The following is a 24,704-nucleotide window of genomic DNA, read 5'->3' as shown; positions in this document are numbered from 1 at the left end:
TCTGGGTCAAAACATCAGGCAGATGACTGGAGGGTATTCGAAGATGGTATTGCAGCGCTGTTGGGTTCATTACCCTGGGCTGACTCTGAGGTGACGCGGTATATGAGAATGACGATGTAAGAGAAGCCACAAGAAGGCTTCCTGAGAGCTTTTGTAATGACAGGAGGTACATATTAGGAGAACGCTGGACCTGAGCATGAAGAAACAGGTTTTGCCTTTAGATCAGTGGACAAAATATGAGGAGGATAAATTCTACCTTGAACCATACCCTGAAAGAGGGTATTTGGGAAAGAAAAGAGAGAGAAGAATTCATCATGAAACAATCATGCAGTCTAAATCTGTGGATGTGGCTGCCCTCAAGTATCTTTATGAAGTTGGTTAAACCTGAAATGTGGGCTTCCCTGGTGGCTCAACCGTAAAGAACCTGCCTGCAATGCAGGAAACGCAGTTTCAATCCCTGGGTCGAGAAGGACCTCTGGAGAAGGGACTGGCAATCCACTCTGGTATTCTTGCCTGGAGAATCCCATGGACAGAGGAGCCTGGCAGGCTCCCGTCCATGGGGTTGCAAAGAGTTGGACACGATGGAATGATCCATCACTTTCAAACCTGAAATGTACGATGTAGAACTATCTGTGCTATAAATGTATTACTTTAAATAAATATCTATTATAATTATTCTTGGGGGACAAAAATAGATCACACTGTCAGCTACCAAGAGCCAGTGTTCATCCCCCAAATAAGATGGACAATCTTGCAATGTGTTTTGGCATCGCCTGCTTCCTTTGATCTCTGTGTGAGTGAGGGTTGGGAGGGCGGCTCTCCAACCCCACTGGCAGGAAGGAAGCTTTGTCTGAGGGAGACATGAGTTGCCAACTTCGCCTGCTGGGAAGTGGCAGAATTTGAACTCTTTTCACCTCTGTGCTGCGGTTTTATATTATTATATGACTCAATACTATTTAGATTTATATAATCTAAATTCTAACTCCAATCAATAAATGATTCGGGAGTATTTAATAACAGGAAAGAAGGTGCAAGGGGATTTTAGGAAAGGAAACCCATCCTATGATGCTCTGTCTGAAAAGGCACTGGCCTTGTTCTGGTCTAAGGCTTGTACCTGAGCACCATCCCCCAGCCTGAGCTAGGACCACAGTGCGAACAGACGCAGGCTTTGTGACAGGCGCACAGCAGGGCCACAGGCGGGAGATGCCTGTCTTCCACAATGGCTGCATGGAAAGGCACATCCTTCATGTCGCTAATGAACCATTAAGGGAATTTCATCCATTAATCGTTCTGAGAGAGCCTTTGTCATGTTTTATGTCTTTAGCTGGTTCAGCTGCTTGGAATAACGTCTAATATGCATTATATGAAATAACCCTTCCCAAAATTAACTCTAAGAGATTTTTCTAATTCTGGGATTCTAGGCCACCTGAGAGTAGCTGTGTTTTACCATGCCTCACTATTCCAGATGGACAATTTCTTATTTATTTGTGGCTGAGCTGGGTATTCGTCACTGGACACAGGCTTTCTCTCGTTGTGGAAAGCAGGGCCTGCTCTTCGTCATGGGGTGTGGGGCCTCTCATCACGGTGGCTTCTCTTATCTCAGAGCACGGGCTTAGTTGCTCTGCTACATGTGGGCTCCTCCCAGACCAGGGCTGGAACCCATGTCCCCTGTATTGGCAAGCAGATTCTTAACCACTGGATCTCCAGGGAAGCCCTGGAAGATTTCTAATCCTAAATTTAATCTTCTTGGTATGCGTTGACCCAAGTCAACGGTGTTTTCCATCACTCTCCTCTGGGATTCAGGAAAGGATCACAGCCTTTGAAATTGTCATCCCAACATCAAGAACACATCATCTGCAAAACGCACTTTTCAAGAATGTTTCAGAAGTCAACGCTGTCCACCCCTTTTTCTTATTAAAATATTTGCTACACCAATGCATTGGTGATTCCTTCATACTGTCTTCTTATTTGGTACAGTATTTTGGACTGTGAAGAAAAGAAATTGCCATAGTAAAAAAAAAAAAAAAAAAACTTAAAATTACTTTAAGAGATCTTGTTGTTCAGTTGCTAAGTTTTGTCCGCAACCCATGGACTGCAGTGTGCCAGGCTTCCTCGTCCTTCACCATCTCTGGGAGTTTGCTTAAACTCACGTCCATGATCTTAGTTTCTCCTGGTTCACCTCTGAATAAGGCACAGACGTGGATGCCCACAGGCAGGCGGGGAAGAAAGTGGGAGGAAGTAGACAGGCACAAGGCTGTAAGGTGTCCTAGAATGCAAGTGCCTTGAGCACAGGGGTTTGGGGGGGTTGTCTGATCTGTTCATTAATGTGTTCATAGCCCCTGGAGGAGTTCCTACAACACAGTATGTACTCAGTCAGTATGACAGATCAGCGGGTCACAGGGCCTGTGGTGACCTGGAGTGTACATGGCCTGCTTAAGGCGTTCACACTTTAAGAACAAACAAACAAACCCGAGCAGCAGTAATTGCCTGATTCCATCAGATACAACTGGAGGTGCTGACATGCACACCTGCTCTGCACCAGGGGTGGGACTTTGCATGGGTGGAGAATACAGTCCATTTTTTAGATGATTGAGTACAGTCCCTTAAGCTACTCTGAAAACTAAAATGAGAGCTCTTGTTATCTGAGTTAGAAGATAACATTAATTTACTGCTTGAAACTGCATGTTGCCCACCAGGTTTGAGGCTCCCTTCCCCCACTGAGAGACTCTGGGGAGCCAGGAGCACTTTGGGGGTGGGGTCCTGCCACAGATGCCCAGCTAAGGATGTGAGAGAATTCCTCTCTCCACCGAGGAGAAAATGCCTGGGGGACACCGGCAAGTGGAACCCCACCTCCTCAAATCAAAAATTGTACCATGTAGACTTCCTTGGAGGTCCAGTGTTTAAGACTCCACGCTTTCATTTCAGGGGGGCATGGGTTCAATCCCTTTTCAAGAAACTAAAAGGGATTGTATATCTACATCCCACATGCCAGAATTTTAGGGAAAAATTGTAGCATAAAGGCTCTGAAAATTAAATTATAATTGGAACCACATCCCACAGAAGTAGGCGAGGACTTGCCTGCTAAACCTAAACAGGATGACTTCCTTTTAAAAGAAAATATTTAAACAGGACCCAGTATCTTCTTTGGAGAAGGCAATGGCACCCCACTCCAATACTCTTGCCTGGAAAATCCCATGGACGGAGGACCCTGGTGGGCTGCAGTCCATGGGGTCGCGAAGAGTCGGACATGACTGAGTGACTTAACTTTCACTTTCAGGATCTTCTAACATAATAGCCAGAATATCTAACATACAGTAGAAATTCACTCATCATACCAAGAAACAAGAAAATCACAGCCAAGATGAGAAAAGACACCTGGTTGACACCAGTAACCAGGACGAATCAGGTGTTAGAATTATCTGACAAGGATTTTAAAGCAACTATCATAAAAATGCTTCAACAAACAATTAAAAATTCTCTTGAAACAAAAAAGTTGAAGTCTCAACAAAGAAGAAGAAGTTATTTTGGAAAAGAACCAAATGGAAATTATGGAACTGAGAAATGTAACGGAAATATAAACCTCACCGGAGGGGCACAGTAGTAGAGAAGCGATGACAGCAGATAGAATCAGTGAACTTGAGGACAAGAAATAGAATCTACCCCCAACCTCAGCAACCAAGAAAGCAGACTGAAAAAGAAGTGGCGAGCTTCAAGCACAATGACAGTAGAACCTTCAGGTCGTCCTTGGGGTCCCGGAAGAAGGAGAGAATGGAATTGAAAGATATGTTAAAGACGTAAGGGCTAGGGCTTCCATAGTGAAGAATGCCCCTGCCAGTGCAGGAGACATGGGTTCAATCCGTGGTCCAGGAAGATCCCACATGCGTCAGAGAAACTGAGCCCAGGAGCCACAGCTGCTGAAGCGCAAATGCTCCAAAGCCCGTGCTCCATGACAGGAGAAGCCACAGCAAGGAGAAGCCCTCACACTACAGCTAGAGCGTAGCCCCTGCTCACCACAGCTAGAGAAAAGCCCACGCCGCAAGGGACGCAGCACAGCCAAAATCAGTAAAGAAGTTATATTTTTTAAAAGAAGTAATGACTGAAACTTGCCAAATTTGGCAAAAGACATAATCTACAGGTTCAGGAAGCAGAGAAAACTCCAAACGGCCTAAAGCCAAAGCACTGCATGTCAATACACCATCAAAACTGCATTTCTGAAAACTGACAACAAACACAAAGCCCTGAAAGCAACGAGAGGAATGACGCATCACCCACAGGGGACGCCAGTTCAGGCACAGCGGGCGCGCGGGCTGACGCCGTGGGAGCTGGGGTGGCATGCCAGGCCTCCAGTGCGGAGAGAGGAAAGCCTGTCTAACTGTGCGCTTAGATCCAGTGAGGCCGCGCGCTCCAGGAACACAGAGGAAACAAACATTCTCGGATTAAGGCAAATGAAAAGCTTGTATCTAACAGACCTGCCTTTAAAGGTTGGCTAAAGGAAGTTTCTCAAACAGAGAGGAAGCGGCAAAAGAAGGAATCTTGGGCCAACGGGAAGAAAGGGAAAGCAACGTAAGCCAAGAACTGTGGGCACGTGCAACAAACCCCCCTCCTCGTGAGCTATGTAAACCAGGGCGCTCAGTGACTGAGACAAAAAATATACCATCTGTGATCAGTGCACTGTTAGTCGCTCAGTCATGTCCAACTCTTCGCCACCCCGTGGACTGTAGCCCGCCAGGATCCTCTGTCCATGAATTTCCCAGGCAAAAATGCTGGAGTGGGTTGCCATTCCCTTCTCCAGGGGATCTTCCTGACCCAGGGGTCAAACCCGGCAGGTCTCCCACATTGTAGGCAGATTCTTTACCACCTAAGCTACCACGGAAGCCCATCTGATGCTCAAGGCAATGTTATTTAAAGGCATAAACGTGGAAGTAAGGTTTCCACCCTTCATGCAGAGTAGAAAATGTTGATACCAATAAACTGTGAGAAATAACCCTATGAAAGCTAAACAAAGGGGATACACTTGAAAAGGGAGGGAGGTTCGGGAGGGAGGTTCAGGAGGGAGGGACCGTAAGTATACCTATGGCTGATTCATGTTGATGTATGGCAGAAACCAAACCAATATTGTAAAACAATTATCTTCTAATTAAAAATAAATAGATTTTTACACACTTGCCCTCTGCGATGGCCCACACTCCGTTTGTGGAGTGTGCTTTTCTCTGAATCTAAATAAATCCATATCTTACCTATCAAAAAATAAATAAACTTTTTAAAAGTACTACAAATCTACATGTGTTGCAGACAGTGTAATAACAGTACCATTTCTTGAGCAACTTGCAACAAGCCAGCCCACTATGCTAAGAGCTTTACAGATACTGTTTCACTTAATCTCTACAGCAATGCTATGCAATTAGCAGTAATGTACTCATCTTACTTTATAAATAAGGGAAAGGAGGCTTAAAGATGTTAATTTGTGTAAGCTCCCATGACTAATAAGTGACTAACCTGGGATTTGAACCCAGGACTCCCTGATCATTCCCCAGCCTGCCTCAGGTCTCTCCAAGGATCTGCAAGTCACCTGGTGTATTATTGGAGAAAGGAATGACCATGAACTGCTGATCAGAGAAATAAGTGAGATTGAGAAAAGTTCATAAAATCTACTAGTTATGCATCCAGGACAGTTATACTGCTGTCAAAATAAGAGTTTTGTAACAATAAAAGAAAAAAGGGAAACCCACATATTCATCTGAGGACAGAGAGTAAACATTTTTCTGGAGATTGGTCCGAAAGGGTGGAACTTTACCAACATCTTCTCAGCCACTCAGCCATAGATCAGAATTTGTAAAAATGGATGCATCACCATATACGTGGGTAATGCTTGAATGGATAACACTCTTGACCGTCTGTAGAATTTGGACTTGTATTGTTAAAAAGCAGAAAGTAGCTAGATGGTCATCAAAGTCATATTTTTCTAGTCATGACAATAATGTCATGGTTAGGGGAAATGGGGCAACCTCAGTTGGCTTTCAAGAAAGAACCATCAGGGCTTCCCAGGTGGCTCAGTGGTAAAGAACACGCCTGCCGATGCAGGAGACATGACTTCAATCCCTGGGTCAGGAAGATCCCCTGGAGAAGGAAATGGCAACCCACTGCAGCATTCTTGCCCGGGAAGTCCCACGGACAGAGGAGCCTGGCGGGCTGTAGTCCATACGGTCACAGTCGGATGTGACTTGGTGACTAAATAACAATAAAATCAGCAAGCACCATGAAGCACTAAGAGAAGTACCATCCTACAAGATGTTCGATGGCTAGTAAGAAAGCTTTATTTCTTTGTTTCCCTTTCCTTTTTTTTCTTTTTAAGGTATGCCATGAGACTAAAAACCCACTCAGGTCCCAATGCCACACCAGAGGATAAACAGCTGGCTGCATTATGGTAAGTGCACCATACCGGCTTAAAACAGCCTCCCCAGCCTTGCACGTCTGCACTGGTGAACCTGGTAATCTCGTGCCAAAATGCGCAGCGTGTTCACAATGCTTCTGACGCACCAAACTGAGGGCATTTCTCGAGGTGGCCTTGGAGAGCCTGCTCCCTGCTGCCCTACGCACGAGGTGAACTCATGACTAGAAGTGAGCAGGTCCGTGACACAAGGACTCGTTTTCCTGTGTGTGTGTGTGTGTGTGTGTGTGTGTGTTCTAAAATCAGGTAAGTTTGTGTTTTAATCACTTGAACGTGAATTGTGCCCAATGTAATCTCTCACATTTACCATTCTGGATGCGAGCAGAATGATTCATCTGTCTCTTTACGTGTGGGGTTAGTAGGGCTGAGTCAGGATGGTGTGTTCAGGTTCTCAGCACATTAAACGGAGGAGCCGTTCCTTCCACTTTGATAATTAAAGACTTTATAAAGGTTAATCAACATGTAACAGTTTTTTTCCTATAATAACAGAAATGATAATGATTATGTGATTATAATAACAATAATTTTCCCCGTGACATTTCCTCAGGACACCTCACTGTTAGCGCCTGCTGTGATAAGGAACCAAGATGTCTCTATCTCTGACGGTTCATACTCTACCCTAGAACCTGATGTGCAAGTCATAGAACTGAATCTCAAAATAGTAATAATAACAATAGTGGCAGACACAAAAAAGAGGGTCTCTGATGGTTTTGCATCACCACTTCATGTCGAGTTTGATCTGCTATTACTCAGGGATATATTGTATTAATACAACACAGGGAATGAATGCAGCCAATATCTTGTAATAACTGTAGATGGAAAGTAACCTTTAAAAATTATATTAAAATAAAAATAAATTTTAAAATTTAAATCAAAAAATAAAATTTGAGACCATTAAGTTGTATTTTCTAGGTTGGTGTTCTACTCTGTCAATACCGTATCTGAGTTAGCAAATAATTATGAGTGAAAAGCACCAAGAAGTAGTTGATATGGCTCAGGAAATGATTTCTATGCTCTTTTCGAATTTTAACTTTCATGTCAGGATTAATAAATTAACTATGATTAGTTCATATTATGTAAGGGGATTACTGGTATGTGAATAACATATAAACTATAAAATAAAATAATAACTACTCCCAGCATAGTTTTTAATTACTTATAAAACACATTCATATCTGTTACTTTATATGAACTAATTATAGTCCAGTAGTTTTTTTTTAACTTTTTATTTTATATTGGAGTGTAGCCGATTAACAGTAGAGGGACTCAGCCACACGTGTACAGGTATCCACTCTCCCTCAGTAAAGTAGCTTAAAAGGGAAGGTGACAAAAACAGGTAGAAGGGCTGTGCTTCAACAAACCCACGGCCAGAAGTTCAAGATGTCCAAGGAAAATCAGAGTAAGGTAGTTCTGCCCTGAAGTTCACCCAGAAAGCAGAGCCTGCGCTGTGCTAGAGCTTCTCGCTCCTCTCGTGGAGAGAGACTGCCCTCTCGTGGTGGAAGAAGGAAATGGCCGGCTGCTTAGTCCCAGCGAAGAAGCAATAAACCTATTCATTTGTACTTATGTTCTTTATTTATATATACACACATTGTTTATTGATTCATATTTATTCTTATATTGTTTATGTATATATGTTCTTTATACATATTTACTTATATGAAGGGATGTTTTTAATGGAGTAACTGAAATTTTCAATCATTTCGAACAAATAGGAAGGTCAGATACCTACAGACATTTATGCGTGTATAGAAATATTTAATATATATATATAATCATGCTATGAACATTGAGTGCATTGGAACAACAAGCTTGTTGGCACAGGGGCCACTCACTCGTCTCTTCCTGCCGCAGTTACCGATGCCTGGCTCTCCTGTACTGGAGGATGTTTCGACTCAAAAGGGATCACGCTGTAAAGTATTCAAAAGCACTTATCGACTATTTCAAGGTACTGTCTGGCTAACGGGCAGAATGTTGTACCCAGCTGTCTCCCTGTCAAGGACATGTTCAATGTAGAGTCCACTGATTTGGGCTAATACAGGAGCTGTCTGATATCTGCACTAACCCTATTTATGACCTACTCATGGCATTCAGGGCTCAGAGAATAGCCTGAGAACCCATCTAATTTATCCCCCTGCCTGGATGCCTAGAGAAAGAAGATCCTGTTACCCACCCCAGCATCCTAGGAGGTCCATCTTTATAGCTAACATAAATTCCTTGTGTTCACTCAGAGCTTCTTCTTCCTCTTAGAAGTAGCTCCTTAGAAGCAACTCCTCTTTGCTATCTCCAGTCACTAATTTAATTTTTAATGAAGGTGTTAATCTAAATGATAAGAAATGGCTTGGTAGAACCCAGAGGCACTGGAATAGCACTGTGCACATAAAAGGATAGAATTGGAAACTGCTTTTTTATGGGATGAAATCATTTTCATTGGGAGAATAAAGAAAGAGGAGGGGAGACAAAAAACAAACCCTGATGTTCTGCTGTGAAGTGGACCTGACATCATAATTTATTTGAGACTTCCAGCCTCTTTGCTGTCCATTTGACTATAGAAACAAGAAATTATACCATCTCTGCCTCCACCAACTCTTTATCAGATACACAGCCATCATTTTATGTTTATTTTTGGCTGCACTGGGTCTTCGTTACTGAGTGGACTTTTCTCTAGCTGCGGCGAGCGGGGGCCACTCTTCCTTGAGGTGCCCAGGCTCCTCGTCGCGGTGGCTTCTCTTGTTGCAGAGCACAGGGTCTAGGCGCCTGGGCGTCAGCAGTTGCAGCGCGCAGGCTCAGTAGCTGTGGCTCGTGGGCTCCAGCGTTCAGGCTCAGAAATTGCAGTACACAGGCTTTTAGTTGCTCCACGCCCGGACCAGGAATCTTTCCAGACCATGTCCCCCCTGCACTGGCAGGCGAATTCTTATCCACTGTACCACCAGGGAAGTCCCCACAGTCATCATTTTAGGTCTTTAATCCCCAACCTCCACTTCTTGGAGATGATTTCTGATGACCCTGCTGTGTTGGAGGTCCCGTGGGCCATGTGCATCCAGTAGCCTGGCCAAGCATGTAGAGTATCCAGGTGCTAAGCCAAAAAGGTAACTGTCTTAGTCCACTGACAACCGTGGGTTATAATGATGAGTACTGACACTAAGAGTCTCCTTTTACTTTGGGTGCCTAAGTTTAAGTCGTTTTCAAAAATGTAGAATCTAAGAGCTATTTTGGGCTCCAAAATCACTGCAGATGGTGACTGCAGCCATGAAATTAAAAGACACTTGCTCCTTGGAAGAAAAGTTATGACCAACCTAGACACCATATTAAAAAGAAGAGACATTACTTTGCCAACAAAGGTCCGTCTAGTCAAAGCTATGGTTTTCCTAGAAGTCATATATGGGTGTGAGAGTTGGACTGTAAAGAAAGCTGGGCACCGACGAATTGATGCTTTTGAACTGTGGTGTAGGAGTAGATGCTTGAGAATCCCTTGGACTGCAAGGAGATCCAACCAGTCCATCCTAAAGGAGATCAGTCCTGAATATTCATTGGAAGGACTGATGCTGAAGCTGAAACTCCAATACTTTGGCCACTTGATGTGAAGAACTGACTCATTTGAAAAGACCCTGATGCTGGGAAAGATTGAGGGCAGGAGAAGGGGACGACAGAGGATGAGATGGTTGGATGGCATCACTGACTCAATGGACATGAGTTTGAGCAGGCTCAAAGTTGGTGATGGACAGGGAAGCCTGGTGCGCTGCAGTCCGTGGGGTTGCAAAGAGTTGAACACAACTGAGTGACTGAACTGAACTGACTAAAGAGCTATTACTTAAGAGTTATTATAGTAAAGCAAAGCACTTGAATAAAGAAGGAATCTGAACCCTAAGCCACAGAACTTTTAAGAGATCCAAGTTGTGAATGTACGTGGATTGTCTGTGACACTGTACAGAATGAACAAAGAACATAACTTAAAAATCAGAACTCCCCCTCCAGAAGTTCCTGGTAGATACCCTAAATCAAAGGCTATTTCAATACTACTTAGAATTCAGAGATAATGAAAACTTTAGGAAACAATGATTAGTATTAGTTACTCAGTCATGTCTGACTCTGCCATGCCATAGACTGTAGCCTCCAGGCTCCTCTGTCCATGAAATTTTCCAGGCAAGAATACTGCAGTGGGTAGCCATTCCCTTCTCCAGGGGATCTTCCCAACCCAGGGCTCGAACCCAGGTCTCCATTATTGCAGGCAGATTCTTTACCATCTGAGCCACCAGGAAACAATGATAGTTGGTTCATAAAAAATAAGTTTCATCAGTACAACTGGCTCTGAAAAACAGGACTTTGCCCACCTGTGTTTTTTACAGTCACGGGACCTCAGTTGTAGTGAAAGAGGCCTGACGGCAATGTTGCACAATTCCCGTGTGTAAGGCCATTTCTCACCATTTTGATAACACCTCCACTAAAAATTAAAAATCAGTCACCACTTCATAAAATTCTTTTTAACCAAAAGAAGCATTTTGTCTCTGGGGAACCAAGCTGAGGCTATTATATTTTCTTGTTTCTGGAAGGGAACATTGACATCCATATTATAAAGACCATTTTTTTCCTTCACAATCTCACAGACTTGTGTCCAAGAAATCTTCATTGGACTCTCAGGGAGGAAATCTCTCTGTACATTTAGAAACTTTCCTTGCCACAGGCAAAATGTCTTTTAAATGCCTGATGCAAACAACTGGCTCAGGCAACAAATCCTAAATCAGAATATTTAAATAAATCAGAATTTTTTAATTCAGTCTCTGTTAAGGAAATACATTTAATCTATTCTTTTAGACATGTTCGAGAGCAACTTCCTTTAAGAGAAATACTTTAAAGCTTCGTAAGTTAAAACAGTAACAGTTGATGGTCTCGTATATTTTCAGGCATTAAATGTATATCAACAGTTCTGCAAATATGCCCTACATTTAAATATAAGATGTTCTCAGTGTATGTGTGGGAGGGGGGTTGCCTGCCGCCCTACTATCCTACAGAGAGGAAGCCAATAGCCTAGTAACTGTAACTTCCCAGATCCAGTTTCTGTGACCCTGCATTTTATCTACAGGGTCTGCCATTACTTCTCTCAGTCGTCAACCAAGAACATGTTACTGTGGGCTGTTTAAACTCAAGCAGATGGTACTCACTGTCAACATTTTTGTTTTCTTGCAGAATTCATCTAAAGCTGCCCAAGCCCCATCTCCATGGGGGGCCAGTGGAAAGTAAGTTCATTTTTGTGAAGTGAAGGTGATAAATGAGATGTTGCATGAAGCTGAGCAAGGGCTTTCCGGTGGCTCAGTGGTAAATAACCTGCCTGCCAAAGCAGGATATTCAAGAGACGGGTTGGAGCTCTGGGTCGGGAAGATCCCATGGAGGAGGAAATGGCAACCCGCTCCAGTATCCTTGCCTTGAAAATCCCATGGATTTTCCCATGTGATTTTTTCTCATTATCCTTGCCTGGAAAATCCCATGGCTCCCAGAGGAGCCTGGTGGGCTACAGTCCATGGGGCTGCAAAGAGTTAGATACGACTGAGCCCTCCCACCCCAAACACACACACACACACACGCGCGCGCGCACGCACGGGAAGCTGGGCGTTGCGCTACTGTTTACCGTGCCCCGAGGGGCCGCCCTGCCTCACCAGGTTCTAACCTCTCCACTCTTGTTTTTCCATGCTCTCCACTTCCAGGAGCACTGGGACCCCATCCCCCATGTCTCCCAATCCGTCCCCCACCGGCTCCGTGGGCTCTCAGGGGAGCCTGTCCAACAGCAACGCCCTGTCCCCATCCACCATCGTCAGCATCCCGCAGCGCATCCACCAGATGGCGGCCAATCACGTGAGCATCACCAACAGCATTCTCCACAGCTACGACTACTGGGAGATGGCAGACAACCTGGCCAAGGAAAACAGAGGTGCGTGCCCCTTGGGGGAGCTGTGCGTGGGTCAGCCACAGCTCGGGGAGACAGCCGGGTCCTCGGGCACCACTAGGCGAGACAGTAGAAGCTGTCACCTACCGAGTGAACTTTCCCTGACTTGTCCTCCTACTCAGCACCTCCAGTGCCTTTGCCTGTCTGTATCGTTACCGGGGGAAAGATCAGAGATAGAGATGGGGCTAGAGATGATACAGGCACCAGTGATATAGGTACAAGTTATATAGCTATGCACGCGGGTGTTTTTCCTTTAGACAGTGAGGTCCTTGAAGGTAGGGATGACATTTTATTCAACTTTGTAACCCTAAGACCGGCACAGTGCCTAGAACATAGCTGGGGATCTGAAACACTGCATGAATTAATTGGCTGATGAGCACGAATGTTCCTGGGCTTCCCAGGTCATGCTACTGGAAAGAACCCGCCTGCCAGTGCAGGAGGCACTAGAGACACAGGCTCGATCCCTGGGTCAGAGAGATCCCCTGGAGGAGGGCATGGCAACCCACTCCAGTATTTTTGCCTGGAGAATCCCTGGACAGGGGAGCCTGGTGGGCTGTCGTCCATATGGTCTCAAAGAGTCAGACACGACTGAAGTGACTTAACACATACACACATGAATGTTACTGCCGATTCAAATGATAGCTGGTTACAACTGAAAAAAAAAGGTTTTTATGGGTAAGATGTATTTCTTTTTAATTAGTTTGTATTGGAGTATACTTGCTTTACAATGTTGTATTAGTTTCTGCTGTGTGGATATATATACCCCTTTTTTTCTGATTTCCTTCCCATTTAGGTCACCACAGAGCCTAGTAGAGTTCCCTGAGCTATACAATAGCTGTATTTCTTTTAAATAATGCATGTTTTTACTCATAAAAGCATGTTTAAACTGGTATGTATGTAAACTATGGCTAAATTTGTAAAGTACAGAAAATAGAGAAAAAAAATTTTAATTATCGGTAATCTTATCATGGGCTTCCCTGTGGCTCAGTGGTAAAGAACCCCACTTGCCATGCAGGAGACGTGGGTTCAATCCCTGGGTCAGAAAGATCCCCTGGAGAAGGAAATGGCAACTCACTCCAGTATTCTTGCCTGGAAATTCCACGGACAGAGGAGTCTGGTGGGCTGCAGTCCACGGGGTCACAAAAGATCGGACATGACTTAGCAACTAAACAACAACAATCTTATCACTATTAACATTCTATTGAAATGTCATCTAGTCTTCTCCAAATATGCAGGATTTTTACCAAAATAAGAGCATAGTGTATGTACAGTTTTACATCCTTTTTTTTTTTCACTTTACATTCTATCAGGCATATTTTCATGAGACTAACTAGTTCAAAAACACCTTTTGTGATGGCTCTGTAACACTGTCATAATGGTGGTTATACATTTGCTGTGTCAGTCGCTCAGTCGTGTCCGACTCTTTGTGACTCCATGGACGGTAGCCCGCCAGGCTCCTTTGTCCATGGGATTCTCCAAGCAAGAATACTGGAGTGGGTGGCCATCTCCTCCAGGCACTCTTCCCAACCCAGGGATCGAACCGTGGTCAACTGCGTTGCAGGAGGAAGCTTTACTGTCTGAGCTACTAGGGGAGCTGAATACTTTATACAGACTTAAAGTATCACAATTTCTCAAACCATTCCCCTGCTGTTGAACATTTATGTTACTTCCACTTTCTTCCACTATTACAAATAACAGTATGATAAATACCTTCATATAAATCATTGTTCATATTTCTGATTATCTTCTGATAGGAGGGAGTTGTAGAAATAGAATGCTGAGGTCAGCAGGTATAGATTCTTTTAAGACATGCATTGTTATGAAAGAAAATGAAGTGTTAGTCGCTTAGTCATGTCTAACTCTTTCCACCCCATGGACTATAGCCTGCCAGGCTCCTCTGTCCACAGGATTCTCCAGGCAGGAATACTGGAATAGGTAGCCATTTCCTCCTCCAGGAATCGAACCCGAGGCTCCTGCTTTGCAGGCAGATTCTTTATTGTCTGAGCCACCAAGGAAGCCCTGATTGGTATATATGTTATTAATGTTCTCCCTACCAAATTCCTGCTCTTTCTCCAGTACTGAGTGAGAGTTTTGTTCCCATGGTAACATGCTTCAGAGGCTAAGACTGAGAAGTCCATGATGAGATGAGAACCAGTGGCACAGATAGGCAGCTGGGCCCTGAGTACATGAATCTGATCATGTAACCAGACGGGACATAACAGCAGCTCAGGGATGGTGTGCTCAGAAAACCCAGTGGGGATGCCAAGGAGGTCAGTGCCGGGGGCCAAGACCAGCAGGACAGGCTCCCTAGAGGAGCTGGCACAGAACAGGATTTTGAAAAGCAGATAGTCGAGTAGCTGAGATGGAGTCGGGGTGGATGTCACAGGTGGATAAAAGAGCAAGGACAAATGTACAAAGGTTTCTATGGCCGGTTTGGGAGAACCTGAGCAGGCCAGGCTCCAGATGGTGCCACCAGCTGCCACCTGTCCCTCAGCAGAGCCACACATCCAGTCTAAAGTCCACCTGGCTTCCCCCAACCTGCCCCTCCTCCCTGGCTCTGTTCCTGGCTTCCTGCCACGCTGTCCTCCCTGCCACCTGGACCCTGGCTCTTCTCTGAGCCTCCCTAGCGAGACCTCATTCAGCATATCTGGGAGCACCTTTCAAAACCTCCTCCCAGGTTCTTGGGCTTCCCTGGTGGCTCAGACAGTAAAGAATCTGCCTGCAGTGCAGAAGACCAGGGTTCAGTCCCTGGGTCAGGAAGATCCCCTGGAGAAGGGAATGGCAACTCACCCCAGTATTCTTGCCTGGAGAATCCCATGGACAGAGGGGCCTAGCAGGCTGCAGTCCATGGGGTCGCATGAGTCGGACACAACTGAGTGACAAACACTCTTCCCAGATTCTTACTTCCAGAGAGTGCTCTTCAGTGGCCTTGGTCGGTGCAACGTGGCAGCCGCATGAACTGATTTGTCTCTGTCAGCCGCTAAACCGCTGTCCCTGAGATGGCAGAGCCTATACATTCTTCATCTTGGTGTCCCCTCCGACTCCACCCTTGTGCCCTTAGTATAGAGCCTTGGCAGTGATACGTGTTTAAAGCAAGTACAAACCCAGAGAAGGTTCACAGGCTGGCTGGCAGCCTCAGTAGAGATGTCTCAGAACCCATCTGTGAACAGGACCTACACTATAGCACGGGGAACTCTCCTCAGTATTTTGCAATAACCTATAAGGGAAAAGAAGCTGAATCCTATTTCACATATGACTGGATCACTATGGATCACACCTGAAGCTAACACAACATTGGAAATTAATTCTTCTCCAATAAAATAAAAATAAAAGTTTATGCAAGCTGATTGTTCCAAAAGCCAAAAAAAAAAAAAAAACCACCATCCCTGATTTGCCTCCAGGAGCCTCAGACTCCCCCAGGGGCTCAGCACCTAAGACAGTTGAGTACAGTGTAAAGGTTGACAGAGCTTCAGGCCAAGTTCAGGGTGAGAGGTGTCACTGCACAAAGGAGAATGCCGCCCCGGGGAAGTAGTTTTCCTTGCTTTCTGGCTGAATAGATGTCATTGGTTTGAATTAGAAGTCGCCAGTCGAGGGATTCTCAGGACGTAGGTGAGCTCTCTGCCGGGGGGCTCACGTCGTGTGATGGGACCGGGAGCTGAGCGTGTGTCCCCCTGACGACCCTCTCTGTTTCACCAGAATTCTTCCACGACCTGGACCTGCTCATGGGGCCGGTCACCCTGCACAGCAGCATGGAGCACCTGGTCCAGTACTCCCAGCAGGGCCTGCACTGGCTGCGAAACAGCGCCCACCTGGCCTAGACACCTGCCCCCGGCTGCGGCGTGCACGCATCTCCACGGATGGCCCAGCGTTTCGGGACACTGTGCTCCCCACGTTCCCGGCCACAGCATTTCTCGAAAGGCGGTGAATAGTTTTCAGCATCGAACAGCAGTCTTTCCTCCCAGGGCATGTGTGTTTGTGTATGTGGGTGCAGAATGAGCTGCCCGTGGAGGTGTGTAAGACACAACAGTTCTCTAGAACACATCTTCTTTGTCTAGTTTCCAGCCTCCCAGGCTAGACAAAGTGATCTGACATTTCTGATTAGAGAAGACACACACTCACACACACACACACACACACACTTTCTAGTTCAAAGCTAAACCGTGACTTCCTAGAATATTCAACCAAAATCTCATGGGTTAGTGAACCAGGTGCAATATCGCACACCAAAAGCTTGACTGCCAGTTAAGATGAACCCAGCTCTTATACTCTTGATTACTTTCAGTATTAATATACTTTTCTCCCATTATTTTTTTATTGTCTGTATTCATGGGTATTTGAATAATGAAAATAAGTCAGTTATTTTTGTGTGGACGTTTACTAGACTGCATGTTACCAAATACCCTGCCGTTTGTCTGGTCCCTCCCCTCCTCCATCCAGTTCTCCATCTAACTCTCCCATCAGCTAAACGTGTTAGACGCAAATGAATCGACTCCCATGGGCCTTCCCTGCCCTGCCCCCCAAAATAGTATGACCATGACCCTGACCCTGAGATTTGGTGGGGGGAAAAAAAAAAAACCCTCCATGTCTTTGAAAACTCACCCAAAGGAAGCAGCAGCAGCTGTGTCCCTGGGCTCAGTGAGAAACAACCCTCTGCCCCCACCAGGAGCCCAGCCGGCCCGTGTTTCTTCCTCCCGCCACTGTGACCCCAGGGGCTGTGGAGCCCCATGGGCTTGTCGGCCGATACTTTTCAACAAGCCTTTTCTCTGTCTGAGAGCTTTCTTACCCATGTTCTTGGCCGAATGAGGACATTGTCTAGGGTGTCCCTTCCCTCGGAATCTGTGTCTGTTGCTTTGTCAGGCCAAGAACTCTTTGCTGCCGTGATCCTGTCTAATCCTCCCTGTCTTTGGAGAAAGTGCCGTGCGGACCTTGAATGCATTTTTGACCCGGGGGATGTATTTCAGTGTCTGATGAGCAGGTTGCTCCCCACAGAGCAGGTGATCCTGGTAGTCACTGCAGTTCTGTCTAGGGTAGCAGCGACCTGAACATCATGCTTAGGCCCCCGTGCGTCCGGTACGTGTATGTCTTCCCCCGATTCTTTGTTTTGCTTTTTTTTAATTAAGTTTACATTTTAGTTTTTTCAACATTTTGTTTACAATGTTTGTCTGAAATTTCTTTTATTGTCTGAAATTTATTTCTTTTATTGTCTCTTATCATATCCTAGATTTAGTGTTCTTGTTAAATATATTTGAATACAAAGATATTGGTAAAAAAAAAAAAAGAAAAAGAAAAACTCCTGGAACGGAGGATATACCTTGCCATGCTTTAAAAACAAAAATAATGACCTTGATGCCTCTCACTTGACAAAATTTCCCCAAGACAGCCTGAGAAAGACAGGTGATGGGGTACATGGAATAATCCATTTTTCAAGGTGATGATAACGTAAAACATGTGTATCAGATGCTAATGGTCTCACTGGTTTGGTTGCAGTGTTAACATTTTCGTCAGCCTGATCTGTGGGTGGGAAATCAGATTGCTGTAATTCCCTAGCTCTAAGCCCTGATTCAAAACCGTGCAAGTGATTGAACAGCTTTGGTGATTTGAAATTCATCTCAATGAACAAGTGAAGGCTTGTGAAATTTGCATTTGGTGTTGGCCTTTCAGCAGCTGGAAGTATTAACAATACTTCTTTTTTCACATTTATCCAACTGAGGTGCTTCTGACATGCCTTTCACTAATTATTACTAGATTTCCCCTTCCCATTGGGGTCTAACTTAAGAGATTTTTATTTTATTTTTTTTGGAGGACTGAGGCTGAGTTCTACTCACTGCTGCTGAATTCTGATGAAATGTTCAGACTTTGATGTAAAAGGACAGCCCGCGGTGTCCCTCATGCATCCCTGGGGTGCCTTTCTGATCTTATTCACCTTTAAGCCCCAGGCCTCATGGTGGCGTCCACGCGGTGTGCTCACGAGTCAAGGCACAGGCTGCCTCCAGCTGGCTGTGCCAGCAGCAGTCAGGACGCCGTGAGCCGCAGTCACTTCCTGCAAAGCGTGAAGCCAGTGGACTGGGGGCAGTCACAGCATGCCGTTCCTCTCACGGTCGCATCTCACTGGTGCAGCGTGTTGGGGCAGTGGTTGTTCCTTGCTTTGGCATCAGTGCTTTGGATAAGGAAGCATCTTCTGATCATTGCTGCTTCCTTTTCTTTAGTTTTGTTCAAAGTACAGATAGCTCTCTTGTGTTTTCTGATTATGAAACTAATAGACACTCATGGTGAAAATTCAAACGATGCAGACAAGTGTAAAGTAGGAAGTACTCAGTCCCACCCCCCAGAGACAGCATTGCTCACCCTTCCCTGTATATCCTTCGGGAGAGCCTCCCATTTAAATGTAGAATGTCTATCATCATTTCCTTCTATTTGAAGACATTATTTCTTCAGAAGTTCAGTACAAGTTCAACTGGCCTTATCCCTCCATGACCTGAATGGACCTGGATCACAGTTGTTAGAAATATCTTTGAAAGAGAGGAACCCAAATATATTCATGATTAAAATGTGGGATTTGTTACCATTCGACACAGATCAGACTCACATGCAGAATTGTGCTTGGGAAGAGAGGTTCTGTTAAAACGCTATTTCTGGAAACTTTCAAATTGCAAACGGAAAGTCGGACCCACTATCTAAAGAGAAATGTACTGGAAAAAAAATCTGAAACCTTGACAAACTGTGTATTGGATTGAACATGTGGAATCAACGCAGCGAGCTTTTCTGCACTAAAACGTACCCTCGTATCTACAACAAAGATGTGTGTATTACATGACAGTGACGTGTACATTTCTGACATCCCATACATCATACACACAGTTTGTATAAATGCATACATTTAAAAATATATATGTACAGTACAGCTACCATAAACCTGTAGTACGCTTGAAGGATATGACCAGTGCCTAATGTTGAGTATAAGTCACTGCGTGTTTAAATCACCTCAGAAGTGCAGTAATTGTTATCAAATTAATCAGTGCAGCCAACCTTATTTATGAACCACATCTTTGAAACTGTGCAGTAGTATATACATATATATTTTTAAATAACATTTTTCACAGTTTTCCAGAGTTACTGTTGAAATCTGTATCACCAAAAAAAAAAAAAAAAAAGGCAAGATTTTTTTTAATGATGTAGACACTCTCCAAACCCAGTAATCTGTGTGTGATTTCCTGTGTGTAGATACCCAAGACACTTTAGCAGTCACCAGCCTTAATGCATGTACAGGATATTATTGTGACTTAATTTATCTGCAATTTTTAATCCATGTGAAATTGGAATTTATAAACTGACTTGGATTAACTATGTCTGCCTTTCTAAGGTTGCAAATGTTACATTAAATGATTTATGTTGTAAATGACAGACATCGAGTTGTACGTAAAAAAAAGAAAAAATGTCCACAAATTTCTGTGAATATTTTTACAAGGAAACTTCAGACGCAAAATATATTCAAATAAGCATTCTGGTCCCTAGTTCATAATCTCTTTAGAATGGACCTTGTAGTTTCATAAAAGTTTTTAAATGATGCTTCCAACAGATTATCATTACCAAGTCTGGTATTTTTCATGAGGGGAAAAAGTAATGTTTTCATTATTGGAAATATAGTTTGCTACTTGTCTTTCCCATTTCCCAGCATATTTACACACGTGTGTGTGATAACACACCCACAATGTCCCAGAAAATGCTGAACAGGAAGCTTAAGGGGGTTATTTTGATAGCTACACTGATGCCTGTCCAACCAGTAGCCCCGGGACATTGTTTTACTCAACATTCCATAATGACAGAAGTTAATTCCTTCACTTGTGTCTACCAGGTTTTTCCAGCTCTAACCAACACAGTGGAATAATGTCAGCAATATTTTCTTAAGTGAAATGAGAGAATTTTGAACTACCGAAGATAGAGATATTAGACCAGTGGCTTTCCATGATATATATCTCCTCCATGTGAGAGCGTTTTTTATTAGCCTCGTATTTTTTTACTCTTCTTTCTCCCCTTTTTCATTCCTCTCCTCCTCAAATTAAACTAAAAAGAAGCAGAAACAGGAGCAGAAGTAAAGCAATTGCTTCATTTTGCCCAGCCTGTATCTTTATATTCAAATACAACAGCAGAACCCTAGCTCTGGTCACCATGATGACCACCTCGTCTCAAAGATGACCAGGATGGGGTCCTTGGCTTTGCTTGCTCCAGAGACTGCTGAACTTGGCGCTCTTTCAGAGGTGGCTTGGGCTAAGAAATGTCCAGTCGTCTTTGAAGAGCTATCTCCCCCTTATTCAGTTTAGCCTACTACTCAGCTGAAGTCTATTCCCATCAGAATCCTATTTTTAAGAAGTGGTGGCCCAGATGGTAAAGAATCTACCTGAACTGCAGGGGACCAGGTTTGACTCCTGGGTTGGGAAGATCCTCTGGAGAAGGAAATGGCAACCCACTCCAGTGTTCTTGCCTGGAGAATCCCATGGACAGAGGAGCCTGGTGGGCTGCAATCCATGGGGTCACAAAGAGTCAGACACAACTGAGCAAATGGCATTTCACTGAATCAACTGGATCTTAAGAGATCTTTTTTTTAATGAAAGGAAAAAAACAACCCAACCATGTAAACTGCATTTCCAGCAATCTGGAGCCAGAGTTTATTTCCTTGTCTTCCCATTCCCAGAAGAACACAGTTTTTTGACGTTACAAACTTCCTGACAAATAGCACAAGAAATGTTCAGACTTTTAAGATGCGTGTTCTCTTTTTTCAAACTGAATCCTTCTGTATATGTCATCAGATGGGTTTGTTTGCTTGGCATAAGAGAAATTATAAAACTCTGTCCTCAAATGAAATACATCTAACCATGGTTTGGTTTGGGTTTTATTATTTAATTGATGCTCTGAGGCAGCAGGGGGTGAATTTGGGGTCAATTGAAAGGGGATATAGGCTCACAGCTCTTAATCGTAGTAATGGGAATCAAGGGATTAAATCCCTCTGCATTACTTTGAAAATCCACCTCTTATGGCCAGTTGTGAACACACTGCTCTGAGGGATGAATTCAAGGTACTAATTGCCAGTCAACACAAGGATCAGCATTTGTCTTTAAGCATCAGGAAGTAATGTTGAGACCTGAAAAGCCGGATCGCAGAGTCATTTCTAACATAGGAAAAGCTCATCAGAAAATGCTTATATCCAGCTATGATGTAAAATAATGCCAATGTTTAGAATTATCCAAGAGTGCGCTTTGTTTATAAAAAATAATCACAATTTTCTTATTTCTGTATTGGTTTCCGATGCTTTTCCAGTTTTTCATAAAACAGGACTGGTTTTTTTTTTCCCCCAGTATTTATCTTCTCTTTATTTCTAGATGCCCAAATGAGCAAAGAAAATACTTACCACTGAGGAATGTGTGTTACTTGACTGGGCAGAGTCTACCCACAGTAGCCAACTGTACGTGGCTTTTTGAAGAACATTCTCTGAGTCTCCTCTGTTACCTTCATCTACAGCATGAATGATCACCAAGGCTTAAGTATGGCCACATAGTTCAGGTGTCAAAAATCCTAAGCATGTAACACACTCATCTTTAGTGATAGGCACTTCCTTAGCCTTACCAGCTATCTCTCGGATCTATTTGTAGGGCAAAAAAACAGTATTAACACTTTTCCTTTGAGTAATTCGCAAACTGATTATGAATCCCCTGAGTTCCCCAGGGCTGGCAGCTCAACCCAAAATTTCCTTCTCTGTGAGCTGGCTTGACTTTTTTTTCATTCCTTTGGGTGTTTTTTGTTTTTTGTTTGTTTTTTTCCCTTCTATCAGTCAGATTCTGTATCTTGACTGTTTAGAAGAACAATTACTAGAGACAGCGGGAACTTTAAGCAAACAGATTCGATATGAGAACTTGATGATGTTGAGGTTTGAAGGGTCAGGGGTAAATCAGGCTGCCCAGACACTCTCCTCCTTTGCTTGCTGCCCCTGGTTGTTGGATAAAGCCCCTCTCCACGATTCCATTTCCACTGTATGAAATGTAACCCAATTAGCTGCTGCCCCAAAGATCCAACTGCGGATCACCAGGTTAGAGCAGCAGCTGGAGACCCCAGTTGTCGCCGGCAGCTGGAGTTAAGCATCACTGTGACAACACAGGCAGCCCAACCTCTCTATGGACCACGACGCAAAGGTGTGTGATGTGCAAGGTCCTGGCTCCGACCCAGTTCTCTGGAACCAAGAGGATGACAGTGGGGTCTCCATGGGACCCCCGAGCTTTTGCTGTTACCACTTTTGAGTCCAGCCTGCTGGTTGGCAGGGTTCTCATAGACCAGTGAGGGCAGGGGTGGAGGGGTCTCCTTGCCAGGTCCCCTGCAGGCGGTGGTTTAATCCCACCATCCGCTTCCTCGTCCAGTCCTGGCCTTAGGAAACGGGAAGGAGGGACATGGGGTCCTGCTCCCTATGGGCTCCTCTTCAGTGAGAACACAGCCTGCCTCTAGACCAGCAGGCTCTGAACATCCTGGTCTGGCCAGATGCCACACGGCACCAGCTTCTCACTACCCGTGCTCTCCTGGCTTTCCTCTGATGCCAGGAGGCCAGTTCTCTTCATGAGAATCTTGCCCCTCTGGTGGTGACTGTTTTTGTTGTTTGGGGCTGGTGGGGTGGAGGACAGCTGCTCTGGGAGGTTTGTCCCTGAGAAAGGGGACTTGTCACACAGGTATGTCACGAGCTTCAGGAAAGCAGAGACCCCTCCTGAGGAAAGGAGGGGTTTTCCCTCTAGTGGGTTAGATAATTGCCTCAACGTTATTGCTTAATTGTAGGCTAACCCTTAGTCAGGCTCCCTGGAGAGGGAAAGCCAACCTGAGAACTCAGTGACTTTGTGAGAATGACATTTCTCCCTCCAGGCAGCAAGACAGAGCCCAGAAATCTGTCCGTTGACCTGACTGTCATCACCGAGGTCAAGCCATAAATGTTCAGTTGAGGTTTTCAGCTTTTACCTAATATTTTTATTATTTAGACATGGGAGCTTCCTTGTATACCACAATGACTGCTTTGAGCTTAGCCAAAACAATCATGAAACGCTCATTCAGAAGGGCCCCTTCTTGTCATACCCACTGGAAACCCCTTTCCTAGTCTCTATCTAGGACAAAAGAGTAACAGCTGACAGTCATGAAAGTTCCAGCCTGAGTTAAGCCCAAATAATATCAATACCCTCTTCACAGCAGCACTGTGAACTCCAGGTACTCAGATAAATATTAGCATGAGGAGGTGGAGATTCACCAGCTAGACACTCAGATTTCATCTCATCTCAGGAAGGATGTTAAGGAACAGACACACCTACTACAGCGCGACAGCGGGTTACCACCAAGGTTCTGGGACATCTGGTTCAGAGTCACTCCCACAGTTTGCCTCAGCCAGAGCAGGGAATTTTAATTCCACCATTCTCCTTTTGCTGTGTCATCTTAGATGTTTATTCGTGGAGCTGGCAATTCTAATTCAAGATTTCAGTGTGGGGATATCAGAGGCCCCATATGTCACACTAAACACCTTTTCAAATTCTGCATCTTGGTCTTGGGAAAGCTGCCAGCCACTTAGAAAACCTGCTCATCCCCCGTGAGATATCGCCAGCCATCCAGTTGAAGCAGCCACCAAACCAAAATAAAGGGCCTTCATCTCCTCTTACAGGAATTGGTCTTAGGATTATTTCAACAATTGAAGAGGATTTTAAGTCAGACAGTTCTATACAGTAATTTATGCTGTAAAAATGTACATATTGTAGCATTGATTATAAAGTGCTATATTTATTAACATCCAATACCGTTTTCATTTTTGTCTAGCTGTTCACTATTAAAAGAGCTTAAGTTCATTTTTGTTATGTGATATTCATTTGAGACTTCTTGTGAGAGCATTTGATATGGGTAAAAAGCACAGGATCTGTGTTGATCGTCACTATTTTAATCCAAGTAGTCATAGTGGTCTGTTAAGAATCACCATGACACATCCTACTCCTGATGAAATCTTGTGCTTTCAACTGCATCTTTAATAATGTGATTTTTTTTTTTAATCTTAACCCAAGAAATTAATAAAGAATGGTGGCTTTAGCAAGGAACACTTTTTCCAGGTTTTCTTGAAATTCGTGAACACTTTTTCCAAGGAAATTCCAGTGGACCCTCCCTAAGTTACCAAGAGCTCTTCCTCTTCCAGAGAGGTCTCATCTCCCAGCTGCTTCAAAGACGCCTACAGTCCTGGAGGGTAAAGTTTCTCTCCTTTGCTGGTTGCTCAGATCTGCTTACAGAAGTGCAAATTGTCTCCCTCTTGTATTAAAAAAAAAA

General features: G+C 44.3%; 1 protein-coding gene and 1 pseudogene across 6 annotated transcripts in view; both read left to right on the top strand.

Annotated features, from left to right (window-relative positions):
- The window catches only part of AFF3 (ALF transcription elongation factor 3), a 631,738-nt gene extending 607,500 nt beyond the window's left edge, over positions 1 to 24,238 (top strand). For all 6 annotated transcript variants that reach the window (XM_059891654.1, XM_059891653.1, XM_059891652.1 and 3 more), the window contains 5 exons: positions 6,353 to 6,424; positions 8,300 to 8,393; positions 11,630 to 11,679; positions 12,145 to 12,368; positions 16,080 to 24,238. In XM_059891654.1, coding sequence (XP_059747637.1) covers positions 6,353 to 6,424; positions 8,300 to 8,393; positions 11,630 to 11,679; positions 12,145 to 12,368; positions 16,080 to 16,201 — 562 coding nt within the window. In that variant the 3' untranslated portion in view covers positions 16,202 to 24,238. The remainder of the gene's footprint in view (positions 1 to 6,352; positions 6,425 to 8,299; positions 8,394 to 11,629; positions 11,680 to 12,144; positions 12,369 to 16,079) is intronic.
- Positions 90 to 6,346, top strand: LOC112448742 (cytochrome b-c1 complex subunit 7-like; annotated as a pseudogene).
- Positions 24,239 to 24,704: the final 466 nt, after the last annotated feature.

The sequence above is a fragment of the Bos taurus genome, chromosome 11, assembly GCF_002263795.3.
Source record: "Bos taurus isolate L1 Dominette 01449 registration number 42190680 breed Hereford chromosome 11, ARS-UCD2.0, whole genome shotgun sequence".
Classification (NCBI taxonomy): Eukaryota; Metazoa; Chordata; class Mammalia; order Artiodactyla; family Bovidae; genus Bos; species Bos taurus.
The sequence above is the reverse complement of the archived record's forward strand: the minus strand, read 5'-3'. Positions and strand labels throughout refer to the sequence as shown.